The sequence below is a fragment of the Salvelinus sp. IW2-2015 genome, linkage group LG26, assembly GCF_002910315.2.
Source record: "Salvelinus sp. IW2-2015 linkage group LG26, ASM291031v2, whole genome shotgun sequence".
NCBI classification, from domain to species: Eukaryota; Metazoa; Chordata; class Actinopteri; order Salmoniformes; family Salmonidae; genus Salvelinus; species Salvelinus sp. IW2-2015.
The window spans coordinates 47,941,288-47,964,345 of record NC_036866.1 but is presented as its reverse complement, the minus strand read 5'-3'; the positions used below and the strand labels follow the sequence as shown (position 1 = coordinate 47,964,345).

The following is a 23,058-nucleotide window of genomic DNA, read 5'->3' as shown; positions in this document are numbered from 1 at the left end:
TCCAACATGGCGGAGAAATGTTGTTATTTTTGAGCGACGTCTCAGATTATTGCATGGTGTGCTTTTTACGTAAAGTTCTTTGGAAATCTGACACAGCGGTTGCATTAAGAACAAGTTTATATTTAATTCTATGTAAAATGTATCTTTCATCAAAGTTTATGATGAGTATTTCTGTTATTTGACGTGGCTCTCTGCAATTTCTCCGGATATTTTGGAGGCATTTCTGAACATGGCGCCAATGTAAACCGAGATTTGTGGATATAAATATGCACGTTATCGAACAAAACATAAATGTATTGTGTAACATGATGTCCTATGAGTGTCATCTGATGAAGATCATCAAAGGTTAGTGATTAATTTTATCTCTATTTCTGCGTTTTGTGACTACCATCTTTTGCTGGGAAAATGGCTGTGTTTTTCTGTGGCTATGTACTGAGCTAACATAATCGTTTGGTGTGCTTTCGCCGTAAATAATTTTTGAAATCAGACATGTTGGCTGGATTCACAACATGTGTAGCTTTAATCTGGTGTCTTTCATGTGTGATTTCATGAAAGATAGATTTTTATAGTAATATTTGGTGCGCTACATTTTTTCTGGCTTTTGGCCAAATGGGACGCTACCGTCCCACATTTCCCAGAGAAGTTAAACATGTCAAGCAGTTTATTGTTGTCAGTCACGTCCATTGAATTTGAGGTCAATTTAAGCGGAAGACCAGAAGAGTTTGTGTTTGCATTCATAGACTTAATGGTTTTCCATAATTTGGTCGGGTTATTGATGTTTGCCTTGGTGGATTCGTAATTGAAGCTAGATTTGCATTTCCATATTAACAAGGTGCACCTATTTCTCAGTGCCCTGAATAACTCCAATTCAGCCTGGGAGTTACTCTTTCTGGCTTTGGTTCATTGTGTATTTCGGATCAAATTATGGATCAAATCAGATAATTATACTGTAAACCAGGGATTGTCTCAACCTCTTACCCAGTACTTTTTGAGAGAGGTGTGTTTATCACAGATAGTAGAAACATGGAATGAAAATAGGAGAATGCCTCCTCGACGAACCGCTTGTAGTCCCCCAGGACCGAGTTTGGGCAACCCTGCCCTACCCCTTGGCCATAACCCCTCGATGTTAGCTTGTCTGAAGGGTCTGGATAGGTACTGTATATATTTACTGCAGTGTAGTGCTAAAGCTTCCACCATATTGCTTCTACCTCACAGATCTCCAAACATCGAAGGGTAAGGACTGGCCAAGAGGGAGGGGTAGTTGTAGAAGTGTAATGTTTTATTACAAGTTATTACAAGTGTTCTAACATCATGGCAAAAGGTTTATCTCCCCTCTTGGCTAACTTTAAAACACATGGAGTGGTGTTGTGTAACTTTCAATTAACAGAAAATTCCAAATGGTCTACTACATAATGGACTGGAGCACCCGTCCTGTTCTATTCCAGAATAACGCTTAGCGGGAGACATAGAAATAGAATTACTTTAGTAGTTTTACTCGGGTGATTCTATTCCTACGGCACTTGAGAGACATCGTGTGACTCACTGATGACAGCTGTGTTCTCCGGTCGGTTCAGTGAGCTGATGATGACAAAGCCGAAGCCCTCGTTCTCTTTGCGGTGGATGATGACATCACTGGTATGCAGGGGGACGGCGCCCTCCGGAGGGGAGGCGGTGGATGGTGGCGGGACATTGCCGGGGGTTACGGGACAGGAAGCTGAGGCGGCGTCGCTGCGCGGGGAATTGTGCTGCGGGGACACGTAGCCAGGGCTACGGCCGTTCACCCCTAACACCTCACCTACAGAGGGCAGCAGAAATCGAGAGAGAGAGATGTTGAAGGTTACTTTTTTTCTACCCCCTCTATACTACATACCCTTCTCACCAGGGAAGTGGACTCTCCTCCTGACCGTCAGTCTGATCTGGCCGTTGTATAATGTATATAGTGCAGTGGAGGCTCCTCAGAGGAGGAAGGGGAGGACCATCTTCCTCAGTGAATTTCATAAGAATAAAAATCATAAAACATGTATACTTTTTAGATAAAACTATACTAAATATAATCACGTCAAAAAAGGATTTATTCAAAAACACTATTTTGCAATGAAGGTCTACAGTAGCCTCAACAGCACTCTGTAGGGTAGCACTATGGTGTAGCTTGAGGACAGCTAGCTTCCGTCCTCCTCTGGGTACATTGACTTCAATATAAAACCTAGGAGGCTCATGGTTCTCACCCCCTTCCATAGACTTACACAGTAATTAAGACAACCTCCGGGGGAAGTTGTCCTTCAAACTATCAGAGCTCTTGCAGCATGAACTGACAGGTTGTCCACCCAATCAAAGGATCAGAGAATGAATCAAGTACTGAAAGCATAAGCTACAGCTAGCTAGGACTGCAGTGCATAAATGTGGTGAGTAGTTGACTGAAAGTGAGAGGAAAAACAATAGTTGAAAAGTATTTAACAAATTAATTTCTTCCAAAATGAAGGAGAAGCAAGAGAGAGAGAGTGTCACTTTTCAGTTTCAGTTACACTTACTTAGCTACTCAAACACTATCCAACACAACACTGGAACTCTTCCAAGTCAAGGTAAGCTTTTTCTAATTTATTGCCATCGGAGTCCTGCTTACTGACTGTACACTGTAACGTTACTGCATGATTGTATCAGGCTTAATGAGGCGTTACTTATATTAGATATGTTGACTATCACGTTACTTTAGCTAATATGGTGACAACGATGTAGGCTGTGTGTAATGGTTATGATATGGTTTGGCTTAGAAAGGTTTTTTGCCTTGTCACATACAGCTGATGTGTTTCTGCATTGTCCACAAGTGAATGGACAAGGTGAGAGGAGGAGAGCACACATAGATACGAAAAGGAATAAAGCGTGGATGCTATGAAAGTGAACTGTGTTTGCACGTGATCAGGGGTGTATTAATTCTGCCAATTCATTTTTTTATTTTATTAAATAGAAACAAATGGATCAAAACGGAGATGAACATACCTGAATTTGTGCAATAGAAACTCTCGTTTGCAACTGTTGGACTAATGAGTACACACTTTATCAGCCAGATGCAGGCAAGAGTGTGCAAGGCGGAATTGAATGTGTCACTGTCTGTCAGCTCAAATTTTTCTCTTGACCTGTGTGCACCTACATTGTACACTTCTATTCATAGGCTAAGTTGTAGCAACATCATAATGGGAATGGAGAAAATTTGAGTATTAGTGTATATGTTGTAGTGAATACTACTCACTGAGGAAGTGGACTCTCCTCCGGACCTTCAGGCTGACCTGACCGTTGTGTGCAGCGGCGTGCATCTGGTCGATCACGTATCTGTGTGGTTTCCCAGCAACCACCATCTTATCCACGGAGATGAGCTCGTCCCCAGGTCGAAGACGTCCATCGCGCTCTGCAGGAGTGTTCTCTATGATCGCCCCAATCACAATCTGTTCAACGACAATCTATATTAGATTTGCTCACTCGTCAGGACATTGTTGTTCAGACGAGCTAGCCAACAACACAGGTACAGTAACACAATTACTTCAAACTGAAGCTGGAAAGACTGCAAATTAGCTGCGTTTCGTTTTACCTTTTTTCAATTGACATTCTTTGTATAGTATATATCCATAAAAATGATGCTATCTGATTCATGATTTCGACTGGTTGAGAAACGCTGCCTGCCTGTCTGTCTCGTCCCGACACATTCATTACTATGGGACAGCTGGAGATCAAATTTGAATATTGAAATAATGTTGCAAAGTCGGAGAAACAGACAGCAAGGTTTATACAAATCTCCGCTGTTGAAAACTAAATGTTAGTCTAAAAGTAATGGGAGATAATGTCTAGATGCTTTTTATAGTGTAGATCAAGTTTATAGATTGCTTGGCTGGGCTGATGAGACAGTGGATTGCGCAGTCAGATAGAACAAAGTAAAAAGGCATTTTAACGTCATAGATTTAGCCGGTGGTAACTTGAGGATAGACACCGGAAGGAATGTGGTTTTAACCAAACAGCATTCAGGATTAGACCCACCCGTTGTATAAATGATGTTAGGTGTGTATTACATGTTGTTCAGTATGTTAGGTGTGTAGGCAGCAGCAGGCAGCAGGTGTGTTCAATGAGGTTAGACATGCTAGATGTGTATAATGGTGTGTGTTGTCCAGCCCGTCCCATACGAGCCTTGTCGCGGGCGTCCGGACTCACAGCCTGCACGGCCTCGTCTCCCCCCAGGATGCGGAAGCCAAACCCAGTCTTCTCCCTCAACAGGTGAACTTCCACCTCCTGGTACTCTGGACCTGGTAGGGGGAGAGAAAGAGAGAGTGGGAGGGAGGCACAGGGAGAAATGGAGGGGATGAGGAAGGAGAGGGAAGGGAGAGGGAGAGGGAGAGAACGATAGGGAGAGGAGTAGAAAAAACAAGGATAAAAAGAGGTGAGAGAGAGGAGGGGATGCAGATAATGAGGAAGAATGAATTTGAATGCAGAGAATTCCCCCACAAACACAGACTACGGTGGCCAAGAGAGGAGAGAATTCGGCACTGATTTGTAATCTATCAGGATCGAGAGATCAATATCCTTCATAGACTGAATAAGAAAAATAACAGACCGGTACAAATTCTACTGATTGCATATTCATTATTCACACTTAGTGTTGTTAAGCATTATCTGAATATACCATACCTAAATAATACTCCATAATGTTATGAAGCTATGTTGATTTAGTTGTTGGTTTTGGTTGCTGTGGATCTAACTTCTGCCACTACTGGACAAAACAGACATTACGTTGCCACATCTTCTCAGTTAAGGAAAAGACTCCACCTCCTATAAACCTCCAGTGCAGAACCAGGAAGCGGAAGTGTGGAACTCGTTCCGGGGTGAAGTTTCCCCAAGGTACAGGTCTAAGATCAGCTTCCCCTCCCCCAATCATAATTTCCCTCCGTTAGTGGGGAAAATCCTAAACTTACCCAAGGTCTTTGTCTAGTGGCAACTTTATCTTACACCATGTAACAATACTCACGTCTACTCTCGTAGATGGCCCTGGACTTCTCATAGAGGTCATATGGGTCGGGTTTGTTGAGGTCGAAGCCCTCTGTGGAGTCGGGGACTGAGGTGCGATGCTGTGACTGGGTAGAGAAGGGTGTGCCGGGGGGAAGCACTGGGGCTGACAAGCAAGTCTGGGGACTTCCATGGGGGTCCCACTGCTCTGGTATCTGAAGGCACAGCAGCAGAGACAGATAGGGATGGGATGGGATAAAGGAGAGAGATTTACAGTTGAAGTAGGAAGTTTACATACACCTTAGCCAAATACATTTAAACTCAGTATTTCACAATTCCTGACATTTAATCCTAGTAAAAATTCCGTTTTAGGTCAGTTAGGATCACCACTTTATTTTAAGAATGTAAAATGTCAGTAGTAGAGAATGATTTATTTCAGCTTTTATTTCTTCCATCACATTTCCAGTGGGTCAGAAGTTTACATACACTCAATTAATATTTGGTAGCATTGCCTTGAAATTGTTTAACTTGGGTCAAATGTTTTGGGTAGCCTTCCACAAGCTTCCCACAATAAATTGGGTGCATTTTGGCCCATTCCTCCTGACAGAGCTGGTGTAACTGATTCATGTTTGTAAGCCTCCATGCTCGCACAGGCTTTTTCAGTTCTACCCACAAATTTTCAATGGGATTGAGGTCAGGGCTTTGTGATGGCCACTCCAATACCTTGACTTTGTTGTCCTTAAGCCATTTTGCCACAACTTTGGAAGTAGACTTGGGGTCATTGTCCATTTGGAAGAAACATTTGCGACCAAGCTTTAACTTCCTGACTGATGTCTTGAGATGTTGCTTCAACATATCCACATAATTTTCCATCCTCATGATGCCATCTATTTTGTGAAGTTCACCAGTCCCTCCTGCTGCAAAGCAACCCCACAACATGATGCTGCCACCCCCGTGCTTCACGGTTGGGATGGTGTTCTTCGGCTTGCAAGACTCACCCTTTTTCCTCCAAACATAACGATGGTCATTATGGCGCAACAGTTCTTTTTTGTTTCATCAGACCAGAGGACATTTATCCAAAAAGTATGATATTTGTCCCCATGTGCAGTTGCAAACCATAGTCTAGCTTTTTTTAATGGCAGTATAGGAGCAGTGGCTTCTTCCTTTTGTACCTGTTACCTCCAGCATCTTCACAAGGTCCTTTGCTGTTGTTCTGGGATTGACTTGCACTTTTCGCACCAAAGTACGTTCATCTCTAGGAGACCGAACGTGTCTCCTTCCTGAGCGGTATGATGGCTGTGTGGTCCCATGGTGTTAATACTTGCGTACTATTGTTTGTACAGATGAACGTGGTACCTTCAGGCGTTTGGAAATTGCTCCCAAGGATGAACCAGACTTGTGGATGTTTACAATTTCTTTTCCTGAGGTTTTGGCTGATTTCTTGTGATTTTCCCATGATGTCAAGTAAAGAGGCACTGTGTTTGAAGGTAGGCCTTGAAATACATCCACAAGTACACCTCCAATTGACTGAAATGATGTCACTTAGTCAATCAGAAGCTTCTATAGCCATGACATCATTTTCTGGAATTTTCCAAGCTGTTTAAAGGCACAGTCATTTTAGTGTATGTAAACTTCTGACCCACTGGAATTGTGATACAGTCAATTATAAGTGAAATAATCTGTCTGTAAACAATTGTTGGAAAAATTACTTGTGTCATGCACAAAGTAGATGTCCTAACCGACTTGCCAAAACCATAGTTTGTTAACAAGAAAATTGTGGAGTGGTTGAAAAACGAGTTTTAATGACTCCAACCTAAGTGTATGTAAACTTCAGACTTCAACTGTATGTCAATTACTTTAATTTAATCCAGTCATGTTTAGATAATGTGTACGCCGTTAACAGACCACTCAAATCAACAGGCCATTCAATTCATAGGTGTTTTTCATTCATAGGTTTTTCAAGTCCTACAAAGTCCTATTTGATTATTTCTTTATTATTATTATTATTTATTTTTTAACCTTTAACATCAATTATCTAAAAACGCTTCAGATTCGATATGTTGTAGCTTAGAACTATTTCACATCTGAGGATTTTGTGTTGTGCCCGCCATTGGTTGAGACACAATTTGCTCTTGAATACAGGGTGGGTGTCATTTCAATCATAGAAATATAATTCAAAGAATGGATCTATCGCTTCAAACCACAGCAATTTAGCTGGTTCACCATTGACATTTAAATTGAATTGACAATTTATCTAATTACTACTACCAGAAAAGATAGAGACCCGTGCACTGTCGAATAAAGGAATAAATCAAAAACCGAGGCTTGAATGCAAATTAATGATATTTATCAAAACATCATGGTGCCCAAAAAATCATAGCGCAAGAAAGTGCATAAATTAAAGGTGACGACAAAACACAAACGTTTGGCCTCAAGTCATTATCAGTGTAAATCGTCAGTGTTAAACAAATAAAAAAATATTTTATATTTTTCAAAGTAGCCACCCTTTGCCTTGATAGAATGCTTTTTCAACAAGCTCGAAGAAATTCCCACATATGCAGAGCATTTCTTCGCCGCTTTTCCTTCTCTCTGCACACCAACTCATCACAAACCATCTCAATTGGGTTGAGGTCGGGTGACTGTGGAGGCCAGGTCATCTGATGCAGCACTCCATCACTCTCCTTCTTGGTCAAATAGCCCTGACACAGCATGGAGGTGTGTTGGGTCATTGTCCTGTTGAAAAACAAATGATAGTCCCACTAAGCGCAAACCAGAAGGGATGCCGTATCGTTGCAGAATGCTGAGGTAGCATTTGTGACTGCACTTGAAGAAACTTTCTCAGTTCTTGACACTTTCCGTATTGACTGACCATCATGTCTTAAAGTAATGATGCACTGTCTTTTCACTTTGCTTATTTGAGCTCTTCTTGCCATAATATGGACTTGATCTTTTCCCAAATACGGCTATCTTCTGTATACCCCCCCCCTACCTTGTCACAACACAACCGATTGGCTGAAACGCATTAAGAAGGAAAGAAATTCCGCAAATTAACAAGGCACCTGTTGATTGAAATGCATTTCAAGTGACTACCTCATGAAGCTGGTTGAGAGAATGGCAAAAGTGTACAAAGCTGTCAAGGCATAGGGTGGATACTTTGAAGAATCTCAAATATATTTTGATTTGTTTAGTACATCATTCCAAATGTGTTATTTAATGTATGCTCTGTCTCAACTGATGGCGGACTGTTAGTTGAGATCTATTTATTAATTGAATGATTAGAATATTCCGCCCTGAAACATATGATTGTATGGAATTGATTAGAATGTTTAAAATCAATAAATGTGTAGTCCTAGCCAGAATTAGGTTAAAACAATATGTCTTTATGGTATTTTAAACACAGACTGTCTGAGCTTGGTGCCGATCTGACTAGAGATTGGGAGAGAGCGGGGAGTATGTCTCAAGGACAAGGTCACTAATCTCTGCCGGCTGGGTAGCAGGACATGTGTGTGTGTATGGTTGTGTGTATGTGTGTGTGTATGGTTGTGTGAATGTGTGGGCGTGAGAAGTCAATATAAAATAAATTGTTTTGTATTCTTGACTTTAGAATGTTCCCGTGAATAAACCTTTTTGACTATTTTAGCTGGGCCTCCCTTCTGTTTCATTTGACCAGGATCTTACAAATTCTGGTTTGCAGACTGAGTAATATAATTACATTGGGTTATGAACCTGAGAACAAAATTATCTTATCACGGGCACAACACAAAAACCCTAGAGAATGTAAAATAGGGTTTATGGTACAACAAATTAGAAAGTGAAAAACATTTGAGTTTACGTTTTTTAAGATCATTGACGTTAACTTCTCTGGGATATGTGGGACGCCCACTTGGCCAAAAGCCAGTAAAAATACAGAGCGCCAAATTCAAAATAAATTACTATAAAAATCAAACTTTCATGAAATCACACATGAAAGACACCAAATTACACCGAAAGCACACCTCGAGATTATGTTAGGTCAGTACATAGCCACAGAAAAACACAACCATTTTTCCAGCCAAAGAGAGGAGTAACAAAAAGCAGAAATAGAGATAGAAATAATCACTAACCTTTGATGATCTTCATCAGATGACACTCATAGGACTTCGTGTTACACAATACATGTATGTTTTGTTCGGTAAAGTTCATATTTATATCCAAAAATCTGAGTTTAGGCGGGACGCTACTGTCTCACTTGGCCAAAAGCCAGAGAAAATGCAGACCACCAAATTCAAATAAATTACTATAAAAATCAAACTTTCATTAAATCACACATGAAAGATACCAAATTAAAGCTACACTGGTTGTGAATCCAGCCGATATGTCAGAATTCAAATAGGCTTTTCGGCGAAAGCAAACAATGCTATTATCTGAGGATAGCACTATAGTAAACAAAGAGAGGGAAGCATGCAGGCGCGACACAAAATGCAGAAATAAAAATATAATTCATGCCTTACCTTTGACGAGCTTCTTCTGTTGGCACTCCAATATGTCCCATAAACATCACAAATGGTCCTTTTGTTCGATTAATTCCGTCGATATATATCCAAAATGTCCATTTATTTGGCGCGTTTGATCCAGAAAAACACCGGTTCCAACTTGAGCAATGTGACTACAAAATATCTCAAAGGTTACCTGTAAACTTTGCCAAAACATTTCAAACTACTTTTGTAATACAACTTTAGGTATTTTTTTACGTAAATAATCGATAAAATTGWAGACGGGATGATCTGTGTTCAATACAGGATTAAAACAAACTGTAGCTAGCTTTCTGGTCACGCGCCTCTAACAAACAGKACACWWCRAGTGACCCTCGTTSAAGRTRGCCGTACTTCTYMWTWMMMMAARGRAAWAMCCTCAACCAATTTCTAAAGACTGTTGACATCCAGTGGAAGCGGTAGGAACTGCAAGAAGGTCCCTTAGAAATCTGGATTCCCAATGAAACTCCATTGAAAAGAGTGACCTCAAAAAAAAAGAAACATCTGAATGGTTTGTCCTCGGGGTTTCGCCTGATAAATAAGTTCTGTTATACTCACAGACATGATTCAAACAGTTTTAGAAACTTCAGAGTGTTTTCTATCCAAATCTACTAATAATATGCATATCTTATTTTCTGGGGATGAGTAGCTGGCAGTTGAATTTGGGTATGCTTTTCATCCAAACGTGAAAATTCTGCCCCCTATCCTAGAGAAGTTAAAGGTTAAAAATAAATAAATAATAATAATTATATTCAGAAATGTTTAAGTTTGACAACCCTGTTTGTTCTGCGTCATTCAGGGTTTATATACACTTTGATGTGCGCCACCCGGGGGCATTCAATTTAACTACATCTAGCTTGTGTTTTTTCTTTGGTGCTGAAAAGGGAACTAGGCAGTAATTTAAATAAGATTCATTGTTGAGAACGGTTGCAGCACTGCTGGTTATCTCCTGCCATCCTTGTTGTTAAAGCATTCGAAAGCATTGCTTGTGAGTACAAATCATTTTCTAAGATGTTTATCTTGTTGTATCAGAGAGTATTTGTACTAGATGGTTGGTAATTCAGGTTTTATGTCAAGTGTACCACAGTGCTAGCCTGCCTAGAGTGTCTGTTAATTGATGTAGCAGCTAGTTCCTTTCATTCAGGTGAAGTTTGTACACTATTGGTGTTTAGAATATTATTTTTTTGCAGTTGTTGGCTAAGCATTGTATTGTGTATTTATATATTAGGCTTAAGCTGTATCAGTAATTCCATTATTTTATGTTTCAGTTTCACTCCGTTTCATCAAAAAAACACTGGAGGTTTTTGGAAGCCTATCCCATGACTCCGTTTCAGTTTTTCTTGTTGAATGGAGTTTGGCTGGCTGTGAAGTTACGGTTACACACACTATAAGGAGGACAGTATACTGTTTCTAAGCTTTTAAATGATATCAAACTCAGCCGTTTATCATTTCCAGTGATGAAGACATGGATGTCTCATGGTATGGTGGGGTACGCAACACGGGTCAACTTTGAGCACTTTTGTCTCTTGAATGCTTTGGCATTCAGGTCCAAAAAGTCACTTTCTGAGCACTTCTACAATGGGCAAATATGTATAGGAGGTTTCGTTCAAATCATAATGGGTGCTGCAAGAAAGTGATTGAATTCAAATGGATTTACCCTATACATGTTAGCCAGTAGTTCTTAAAGTGGTGCTCACGAGCCAAAAGTGGTCCCCGACAATGATGTACTAAGTCACATATGTGCACAACGTCCTTGTTCTCTCTTTCGCTCTGCTGTGTCGGCACCTTGCTGGCTGTCACTCAAATGACAAGGGGCTGAAGCTCAATGGTTAGAACTTGAATTGCTAGGGGCTGGTCCACGTGGTGGAAAATGTAGGGAAACTGGTGCAGCACAGCTAGGGATTTTGTGTCTAAAAGAGGTAGCTAAGACAGTACTTCTGCTCATAGATTATGCATGTGTGAACTATACATTGACAGCATAGAGCAGGAGGTTCTAAGCAGTCGCCAAAGTTCCGGAGCATGTCTTCAAATAATTGTTTTCAAAGCCAAAACCACCACTATAAAGATGTGCCTAAAATTGAAGCAAAAAAATAACACGAGCCCATCCTCTTTCCAGAGAATTACTGTACAAATAAACATAATAGGCTACCACCAATGTGTATGATTGACTTGAAGCAGGTCAAGAAAGACTGGTTAAATCAGGAGTGAAGCGAAGGCAAAAACATCTCCCAGGCTGCTCAATTAAGTCCCGGAGACAGACAAACCCGCACACACACACGCGCACACACACTGATTAAATATGTTACTGTGTCACCCTTCTCCCTCTGCAAACAAATACACACACAAATAGTTGTGTTTTACCTGTTTGGAGGTGTTCCATGGAGAGACGTGACCTGCAGAGAAACAGACAACACATTTTAGTCCTGAGAGCAGACACATAACTGTAGATGGGCTATCTTATAACACAGACCAAAATTTTTTGGGGGGGAGAAAGATAGTACAAGAGGGAATAGGCTAATGTCAGTGCAATGTAAGAACTGGAATACAGAACAAGAATGAACTATCACAGATTCTATTTGAATCCATACATCGTAGGCTGTTACACATAACATGAGAGCAGAGGGACACCATTCTACCTAAAAACCAGTGTAACTGGTTATACTCAGTAACTGTGTGAATCACAAAACCAACCTCTGTTTTATCAACATTAGACTGTGAAAACGACCCTTCATAACCCAGAGATAACATTCGCAGTTTACTGCATTTCCTATTCCTCTTGTTTTGGCTTTGTTTATGTAACTTGCCCCTAAATGAGTTTGCTGGTTGTGTTTGTTCTCAACATAATTACATCATTAGCTGTAGGTTATCCCTAATAACTTCTAGCTGGGCTGGGAAGAGTTGTACATCACAGGGTAAACACAGGAAACCTAGCGTAGCCTAGTCGCTACATCACAACAACCGATAGAGATGAACAAGAGAGCTCATCTCCTATCTTTGCAATGGCTGCTTATGAGACAGCATGCACAGCGCCATTGAGGGATATCTGTACTTTCTTCTTCTTATCCTACATGAGTATATTGGCAGTCTGTAAATTAACTAAAAAGGTGCATACCACCATCTACTGTGCACAAGTGTGTATTGTCTGAACAGGGATAAAGCCAAGGTTGATGATTTACTGCCACCTGCAGTGCTGCAATGTTTTCTCAGGAGTATAATGCATTGGCTGACCTGAATGTAATTCTGAGATCCATCCTTAACCCATAGGAAGCCCAACATAGTCGGCTACTTCAAAATGGTGAACGCCCTCCATGGCAATGCCCATGCTTGGCTTTGGGCCAAGTGTGCGCTCTATCCAACTCTATGGGTACATCACATACAGGAAGCCTAACATAGCCTAGCCGCTATCACAACGACCTCACTAACACAGGCCCCCTGTGACTCCAACACATCAAAGACACGCACACTGAGCGTACAGAGAAAGGAAGAGACCCAATATATACATTTATACTATCAGCTAACATGCAATTACGGTAGAAGCGCTGTCTCCTTAGGTGTTCACAAAGCAGCACGTTCATATAACAGAAGCTGTACTGTAACTAGCAAAGCAGCTATAGCAGCATCTGAAGAATCATGTGGAACTATCTGCGTTTATTCCGCTTCAGTGCTCCTCCGAAGGACCCTGGATAACAGTGTTATCCAGGGTGGGCCGCGGGAGAGGGCCGCGGGAGAGGGGGAGCGAGGGTTTCATGAGAAATGTTCGCAGCATGCCATTGAGAAGTGGTTATTTGTCCTGTGCTTTGTCAGTGAGAGAACACTGGGAGAACTCTAGTTGAAGGTCAGCCAGCTAAAGAACAGTCATTGAATGTATACACAGGGGTACAGGGCTTTAAAGGCACATTCTTGGATATTTGATGCTGTTCAATGGTTAGGTTATTTCAATTCATAATATTTCCGGGGCTGGCATTGGGCTGGAAAACGAATTACGGAGAGCGGCTTTAAGATTCTAATAGAACAGTCAGACGGAATGTGGGTAGGAACTTGAAAGCCAATCGACCGATATGGAATAAAATTAAGTGTTTTAGTCATGGTCTGCGTCACAAATGGCACAATATTCCCTATACTGTTTAGTGCACTACCTATGACCAGGACCCACAGGGGTCTGTTCTAACGTTCTATCGTGTGCAAGTAAATCAACGACTTTAATTGGCTGATGTGCATTTTGAGATGGAGAAACTGTTTGAATTTAAACTTTTTCTAGTGTTGACAAGTATGGTCCCTGAAAATAACATTCTAATGTAGATTCTTACTAGAATTGGATTGTCTGATTTAAGAACATTGGGTGCCAACTGAACCAGTATTTGGGTATATTCATCTTACCATTATATAGCTCTACAAGCGTTAGAATGTCAAAATGCCATTCGTTACTCAGCAAATATGCCTGCCCTGCCTGCAACTATTTACATTTACTGCCGTTACGGCCGGTATGTAATTCCAAAAAAGGTCCAAATAAAAATTTACAAGCAACAAAAAATGTTTTCATTTATTGTTTTTGATCGCCAAATCATGGACCTAATTCTAAATCGAAACCGAATTCATTATTGTGATTTCCCGGCACCTTAGCATGCGTGTTAGAGGGGAGTACTTCTAAACAATGCTAATGAATAGCTGCAGTCAGTATTTGCCCCTGAACCGTTTCCAGCCCCCCATTAAAAATTCGTAAACATGTTTCACGATGGTTGTCACATCAATATCTCTGTGCTACAATCACCAATCTTTTCATCAAACCCCTCTTTCGATAGGTTACAATGTCTGCATTAATGATATATGCTACTCTGTTTATCTTATATGCATAGTCACTTTAACCATACATCCATGTACATACTACCTCAATTGGCCCGACCAACCAGTGCTCCCGCACATTGGCTAACCGGGCTATCTGCATTGTGTCCCACCTCCCGCCAACCCCTCCTTTTACGCTACTGCTACTCTCTGTTCATCATATATGCATAGTCACTTTAACTATACCTACATGTACATACTACCTCAATAAGCCTGACAAACTGGTGTCTGTATACAGCCTTGCTACTCTTATTTTCAAATGTATTTTTACTGTTGATTTATTTCTTTACTTACCTACACACACACACACATACCTTTTTTTTCTCGCACTATTGGTTAGAGCCTGTAAGTAAGCATTTCACTGTAAGATTTGATTTGATTTGATTGGTTTAGAGATTAAGGAATGGGAATTAGGCCTTCTCTAAAAAGAAAAACTAAACACAAAAATTGCTAATTTGACAATGCTGCCACAGGGTCCCACTCAATCTGACAGTTTAGGACCAATTTTGGAAGCTCTATCATTCAGATTTGGACAGCAATATCAAGATAAAATATATATAATTTGTTTTATGTTGGTAATTTTTTTGTATTTTTTCAGATTGATAAAATGAGCCTGTGAAATTTGATGCCTTGTGAGCTAACTAACAAAACGAGTAGACTCGAAAAATAGAATCAGGTTGAAAGTGAATTGACAATTTCTATCTGAGTTCATATTATCTGATCAATGACATCGATATTTTAAAGTACATGAAAAGCTTTATGAAGTGAATCAGAGATTATTTTTTTTAATCCTCAGATAATGGTAACTATATAGGTAGATTGTTATCTAGCCACATTGTTGGTTGACTGGCCTACTTGATTTAGCTCGTTTTGTCTTTTTTATGTTAAAAGAGTGTTTGAGGGGACAAAAAGTTATTTTATAATCATAAAACATCTTGTCTTCCAAATCTTATTGTCCACCAGAATGCTTTAGTATTGTCATACATGTGAGTTTCGAAGTCACCGTGAAAGACAGTCTTGATTTTTATATACATCAAAATCAATACTTCTCATCAGATCCTATATTTCTTTAGTTCTGTAGCAGTTCAATAAAATATGTTCCAAACTCTGTCCGTCACGACAATTAGGCATAGGACAACATTTTACTAACAAAACAGCTCCACTTTACTACAGCATGCACTAGTAAACATTGTACAGAAATCAACCATGCATAGTAGATTTTTTTTGACATTCTTTACTTTCTGCAGGGGTGATGTGTGACTTCACCACCATACATTTAATCAGATATCAGTTTATAAATACTTTTGTTCCAGTTAATATTCAAATGTATAAAATCGTCAGTGAAGTCGCCATAAGCCCAAACTGTGATGAGGTACGTTGTTTCTTGATTTCCTACGTAATTTTCCCAACCTCTGCAGGTCAACCAACCAAAGGACATTTCTAGCTATGGCACTAGCAAAACATTTTTACTTCACACCCACGTTCACTGCAGCAAGGTCTCAAAATTCTTTCATTCTTAAAAGAGTACGTCTTTGTTACCTCCCTATTTGAACCCCGTATTAACTAAACACATGCCTTATTGATCCTTAGTATGCGTTCATCAGTCAGGGGATAAAATGCACATTAACAGTATTTGTTCTACATTTGTAGCTAGTGCTCTTGTCAGACCATTTCTTAACCACCTCATGAACTATAGCTTCTTTTCGTTCCCAGTTTTTCTTAGTCCAATTCGTTCCATGTATATAGAACCCGAGCAATTACATTTAATCTTTAAATTCTATAGGGAGGTTTAGAAAGCTCTTTCTCATAGAATCCAAAATGATCATTTACAAAATGTAATTCTTCTTGCGAATGAATAAAAGACTTATGTCGTCGGCATGAGCAGAGATAACTACACGACTATTTCAAACAGATACACCTTTTATCCTATCATCTTTTCAAATGATTTTTAACAAGGGGCTGATGGCCAGCACATAGAGTGCTGCGCTAAGTGGACAAGTCTGCTTTACGCCTCTCTCAACATTGAAGGCTTCGGTCAGTGATCTGTTTATATTCACTTGTACAGATTATTTTGCAAACAATCATTTACATTTTATTATAAAACCATCTGGGAAACCATGCCATTTAAGAAATGCCCATACAGTTGAAGTCGGAAGTTTAAATACATTTAGATTGGAGTCATTAACACTCGTTTTTCAACAACTCCACAAATTTCTTGAACAAACTATAGTTTTGGTAAATCGGTTAGGACATCTACTTTGAGCATGACACAAGTCAATTTTCCAACAATTGTTTACTGACAGATTATTTCACTGTATCACAATTCCAGTGCGTCAGAAGTTTACATACACTATGTTGACTGTGCCGTTAAACAGCTTGGAAAATTCCATAAAATGATGTCATGGCTTTAGAAGCTTCTGATAGGCTAATTGACATCAATTGAGTCAATTGGCGGTGTCACTGTGGATGTATTTCAAGGCCTACCTTCAAACTCAGTGGCTCTTTGCTTGATATCAACGGAAAATCAAAAGAAATCAGCCAAGACCTCAGAATAATTTTTTTAGACCTCCACAAGTCTGGTTCATCCTTGGGAGCAATTTCCAAACGCCTGAAGATACCACGTTCGTCTGTACAAACAATAGTACGCAAGAATAAACACAATGGGAACACGCAGCCGTCATACGGCTCAGGAAAGAGATGCGTTCTGTCTCCTAGAGATGAACGTACTTTGGTGCGAAAAGTGCAAATCAATCCCAGAACAACAGCAAAGGACCTTGTGAAGATGCTGGAGGAAACAGGTACAAAAGTATCTATATCCACAGTAAAACGAGTCCTATATCGACATAACCTTAAAAGCCGCTCAGCAAGGAAGCCACTGCTCCAAAACTGCCATAAAAAGCCAGACTACGGTTTGCAAATGCACATGAGGACAAAGCTCATACTTTTTGGAGAAATGTCCTCTGGTCTGATGTACCAAAATTAGAACTGTTTGGCCATAGTGACCATCGTTATGTTTGGAGGAAAAAGGGGGAGGCTTGCAAGCCGGAGAACACCATCCCAACCGTGAAGCACGGGGGTGGCAGCAGCATGTTGTTTGGATGCTTTGCTGCTGGAGGGACTGGTGCACTACACAAAATAGATGGTGTCATGAGGATGGAAAATGATGTGGATATATTGAAGCAACATCTCAAGACATCAGTCAGGAAGTTAAAGCTTGGTCGCAATTGGGTCTTCCAAATGGACAATGACCCCAAGCATACTTCCAAAGTTGTGGCAAAATGGCTTAAGGACATCAAAGTCAAAGTATTGGAGTGGCCATCATAAAGCCCTGACCTCAACCCCATAGAAAATGTGTGGGCAGAACTGAAAAAGCATGTGCGAGCAAGGAGGCCTACAAATCTGACTCAGTTACACCAGCTCTGTCAGGAGGAATGGGCCAAAATTCACCCAACGTATTGTGGGAAGCTTGTGGAAGGCTACCAGAAACATTTCACAATTTAAAGGCAATGCTACCAAATGCAAATTAAGTGTATGTAAACTTCTGACCCACTGGGAATGTGATGAAAGAAATAAAAGCTGAAATAAATAATTCTCTCTACTATTATTCTGACATTTCCCATTCTTAAAATAAAGTGGTGATCTTAACTGACCTAAAACAGGGAAGTTTCACTTGGATTAAATGTCAGGAATTGTGAAAAACTGAGTTTAAATATACASTGCTCAAAAAAATAAAGGGAACACTTAAACATCACAATGTAACTCCAAGTCAATCACACTTCTGTGAAATCAAACTGTCCACTTAGGAAGCAACACTGACTGACAATAAATTTCACATGCTGTTGTACAAATGGAATAGACAAAAGGTGGAAATTATAGGCAATTAGTAAGACACCCCCAAAAAAGGAATGGTTCTGCAGGTGGTGACCACACACCACTTCTCAGTTCCTATGCTTCCTGGCTGATGTTTTGGTCACTTTTGAATGCTGGCGGTGCTTTCACTCTAGTGGTAGCATGAGACGGAGTCTACAACCCACACAAGTGGCTCAGGTAGTGCAGTTCATCCAGGATGGCACATCAATGCGAGCTGTGGCAAAAAGGTTTGCTGTGTCTGTCAGCGTAGTGTCCAGAGCATGGAGGCGCTACCAGGAGACAGGCCAGTACATCAGGAGACGTGGAGGAGGCCGTAGGAGGGCAACAACCCAGCGGCAGGACCGCTACCTCCGCCTTTGTGCAAGGAGGTGCACTGCCAGAGCCCTGCAAAATGACCTCCAGCAGGCCACAAATGTGCATGTGTCAGCATATGGTCTGCTGGAGTGTCCTTTTATTGTCCCCAGCACAAGGTGCACCTGTGTAATGATCATGTTGTTAAATCAGCTTCTTGATATGCCACACTGTCCGGTAGATGGATTATCTTGGCAAAGGAGAAATACTCACTAACAGGGCTGTAAACAAATTTGTGCACAACATTTGATAGAAATACTTTCTTTGTGCGTATGGAACCTTTTGGAGATCTTATATTTCATCTCATGAAACATGGTACGTTTATATTTTTGTTCAGTAATAGTTGTAGTAAAGTTCAGCTTCATTCTGCAGATGGGAAATGTGTCACTGCCAGGAGATACTGTAAGTGCTTCAATCATAAAAACGTTCTCTCATATCTTTGGTCTCAGCTTGCTAGCCGGCCAGTACTTACCAAAGTGGCTAGGCAACAAGCTAGCTACTTAAACCAAACCCATTAAATACACTCGCCGGAAATAAACACTTTTCCTAATACCATGACTTATATCAACATCCTCAGCTCGCCCATTCACTAAATATACTGTTAATATTTCAGTGTGTGATTCTCTATACTCTCATTCTATCTAGTGTACACGTGACAAACTCACTACTCACCACGCATGTGCACACACATCTACACACACACGGTCTAGATTCTACTGTATACTTTATGCTGAACCTGGCGTGACAAACTCTACCCTCCCCAACTGCCAACCTCCTATCCCATCCACCTCCCCCAGTCTCTCCTCTCCTCTCCTCTCACTCACACACATACACACACAGAGCAACCCCCCCCCCTCCCCCATCCCACCTGGTGTTCCTCCTACATCAAACAGCTCGGTGCAATGGCCCCTGAGGGACTATCAGCCTGGCACACCAAGAGATAACCTCTTTCACAGCGCACGCGCCGCACACACGCACACCCACATTGATAGCCTAGGGATTACTGGCTCCAGGGTGAAAGACAGTCTCGGGAATGACTCACAGTAGGCATCAGACTGTCCATGGCTGTGTGTGAGTATTTCTGTGTACTGTATATGTTTTTTTTGTCTGACTACCTCGGCTTTGGAATGCTGCCAGAGTTCCACTGAACCAGTGGCGTCATTAGGCCTGGACTTCTGGGGCTTTAGCCCCGGATGTTTTTGGTCCAGTCCCAATCTATTCTGACATGAGTTTCCATAACCATGCATTACTCTATGCAGTATAATTTTTTAAAATATAAAAAATAAACAGTACAATATACTGCGCTAGGGAGTAGCATGCACTGCAAGAAGCACCTGGAGTGACATGGTGCCTGTTTTGATTGGTCGAGATTTCACAATGCAGTGGACCGCTCACAATCCTTATCCCAGTCTGCTGTTCCCACATGCTTCAAGAGGGCCACCATTGTTCTTGTTCCCAAGAAAGCTAAGGTAACTGAGCAAAACGACTACCGCCCCGTAGCACTCACTTCCGTCATCATGAAGTGCTTTGAGAGACTAGTCAAGGACCATATCACCTCCACCCTACCTGACACCCTAGACCCACTCCAATTTGCTTACCGCCCCAATAGGTCCACAGACGACACAATCGCAACCACACTGCACACTGCCCTAACCCATCTGAACAAGAGGAATACCTATGTGAGAATGCTGTTCATCGACTACAGCTCAGCATTTAACACCATAGTGCCCTCCAAACTTGTCATCAAGCTCGAGACCCTGGGTCTCGACCCCGCCCTGTGCAACTGTGTACTGGACTTCCTGACGGGCCGCCCCCAGGTGGTGAGGGTAGGTAACAACATCTCCACCCTGCTGATCCTCAACACTGGGGCCCCACAAGGGTGCGTTCTGAGCCCTCTCCTGTACTCTCTGTTCACCCACGACTGCGTGGCCATGCACGCCTCCGACTCAATCATCAAGTTTGCGGAGGACACTACAGTGGTAGGCTTGATTACCAACAACGACGAGACGGCCTACAGGGAGGAGGTGAGGGCCCTCGGAGTGTGGTGTCAGGAAAATAACCTCACACTCAACGTCAACAAAACAAAGGAGATGATTGTGAGATGATTGTGAGGGAGCACCCCCCTATCCACATTGACGGGACAGTAGTGGAGAGGGTAGTAAGTTTTAAGTTCCTCGGCGTACACATCACGGACAAATTGAATTGGTCCACCCACACAGACAGCGTTTTGAAGAAGGCGCAGCAGCGCCTCTTCAACCTCAGGAGGCTGAAGAAATTCGGCTTGTCACCAAAAGCACTCACAAACTTCTACAGATGCACAATCGAGAGCATCCTGTCGGGCTGTATCATCGCCTGGTACGGCAACTGCTCCGCCCACAACCGTAAGGCTCTCCAGAGGGTAGTAAGTTCTGCACAACGCATCACTGGGGGCAAGCTACCTGCCCTCCAGGACACCTACACCACCCGATGTCACAGGAAGGCCATAAAGATCATCAAGGACAACAACCACCCGAGCCACTGCCTGTTCACCCCGCTATCATCCAGAAGGCGAGGTCAGTACAGATGCATCAAAGCAGGGACCGAGAGACTGAAAAACAGCCTCTATCTCAAGGCCATCAGACTGTTAAACAGCCACCACTAACATGGAGTGGCTGCTGCCAACATACTGACTCAACTCCAGCTCACTTTAATAATGGAAATTGATGGAAATTGATCAAAAATGTATCACTAGCCACTTTAAACAATGCCACTTTATACATAATGTATATGTATATACTGTACTCTATATCATCTACTGTATCTTGCCATCTTTATGTAATACATGTATCACAAGCCACTTTAAACTATGCACTTTTATGTTTACATACCCTACATTACTCATCTCATATGTATATACTGTACTCGATACCATCTACTGCATCTTGCCTATGCCATTCTGTACCATCACTCATTCATTTATCTTTATGTACATATTCTTTATCCCTTTACACTTGTGTGTATAAGGTAGTAGTTGTAGAATTGTTAGGTTAGATTACTCGTTGGTTATTTCTGCATTGTCGGAACTAGAAGCACAAGCATTTCGCTACACTCGCATTAACATCTGCTAACCATGTGTATGTGACAAATAAAATACAATTTGATTTGAACCCTTGACCCCTCCCCCACCCCTACAGCACTGGTTAGAAGTCATTAGGCACGCGTCTAATACTAGATGTTGCTGACGCCTGACAGATCTTACAACGTCTTGATAGGTATTTTAAGTATCCGCTAACCACACCATATGTTATAGCAATCTGTCAGTTGATGACATTGTTTTGTCGCGTCGCCTCGCCTTAGCTGTGGAACGTGCCCAATGCCATCTCTCAGCAAAACGCCTGTCACTCAGTCAGCGGAGCACTGAGCAAACATGGATATTCGGAACTTCTTCCGAAGGAGAGGCAAAGGAAGCGAGTAGTTTGCGCACAAGCAGGCACCAGTGAATGAGTTGGAGAGGGCAGAACAGACAGAAAATCTAAGTGCAACAGCAGCAGAGTTATCCAGGCGTGTACAGGGTTGGTGGTAGCAAACTAGCTAGTCTCCCTCAGCATAAGGGTTGGCTAATGCTAATTTAACCCTTCTGCAATTTCTGCGGCCCCGTGGAAATCAAATTAACATAATTATAAAATCCCCATCAAAATACATATGTTTGCATGGGCTGTGTCTCACAGAATCGTCCAAACTGTTTGGCCTCCAAACTATCTCGTTTTTGCTCTACAACCCCCACAAGCGTCACGGGACTCGTTTGAAGTTGGTACAGCCACTTCTGCTAACTTCTGTCTGTAGCGTACGAACAGCGCCCGAATATGGCCAATCTGTGGAAATGTGAGTCTCTCACGAACACGTACATGTAGGTTGTCACAAGACTCGTCTGAAGGTCCCAAGTACCAGTTTTAAAAAATTATGGAAGTATATATGGAGATGGTTTAATGCCTAAAATAAGGGGTTAAATACATCTTAGATATAGGACAGACACTTCAAAACAAACTTCCTTTAGATATTTTGGGCGGTACTATCTGTTGTTCCATGTAGTGAATCTGTTACTCAATGCGTTTCTATGGGCTAACAGCAGTAATGGCAAATTCAATGTTTTTTGTTGTAGTTTTTTTTTTTACCTTAAGAGGTACTTGTTTATGTGTTATTGGCTTGTTTATTGTTTATTCCATGTGTAACTCTGTGTTGTTGTCTGTCACACTGCTTTGCTTTATCTTGGCCAGGTCGCAGTTGTAAATGAGAACTTGTTCTCAACTAGCCTACCTGGTTAAATAAAGGTGAAATAAATAAATAAATAAATTCAAATACTATTCCATATAGCTTAGTAGAACCCCCCCTCTACTCCGCCTGTCTGCCTCCCTTTCTATTTATTGTGACTTGAGCTATCGCTGGTGAAGTGCCACATTAAAACTTGGTCCGGCCCGAAGATGTCGCTAGCAAACTTGCATCATTGTATCAACTAGCCTATTGTTTC

At 41.4% G+C, this 23,058-nt stretch overlaps 1 protein-coding gene across 7 annotated transcripts in view; it reads right to left on the bottom strand.

Moving 5' to 3' along the window:
* Positions 1–23,058, bottom strand: part of LOC111952472 (membrane-associated guanylate kinase, WW and PDZ domain-containing protein 2) — a 289,912-nt gene that overhangs the window by 27,724 nt on the left and 239,130 nt on the right. For 5 of the 7 annotated variants that reach the window (XM_023971164.2, XM_023971166.2, XM_023971160.3 and 2 more), the window contains exons 12-16: positions 11,856–11,887; positions 5,006–5,198; positions 4,171–4,286; positions 3,245–3,437; positions 1,544–1,795 (exon numbers count right to left, since the gene is read on the bottom strand). In XM_023971164.2, coding sequence (XP_023826932.1) covers positions 1,544–1,795; positions 3,245–3,437; positions 4,171–4,286; positions 5,006–5,198; positions 11,856–11,887 — 786 coding nt within the window. The remainder of the gene's footprint in view (positions 1–1,543; positions 1,796–3,244; positions 3,438–4,170; positions 4,287–5,005; positions 5,199–11,855; positions 11,888–23,058) is intronic. The other 2 variants (XM_023971168.2, XM_023971163.2) reach the window with 1 other exon arrangement.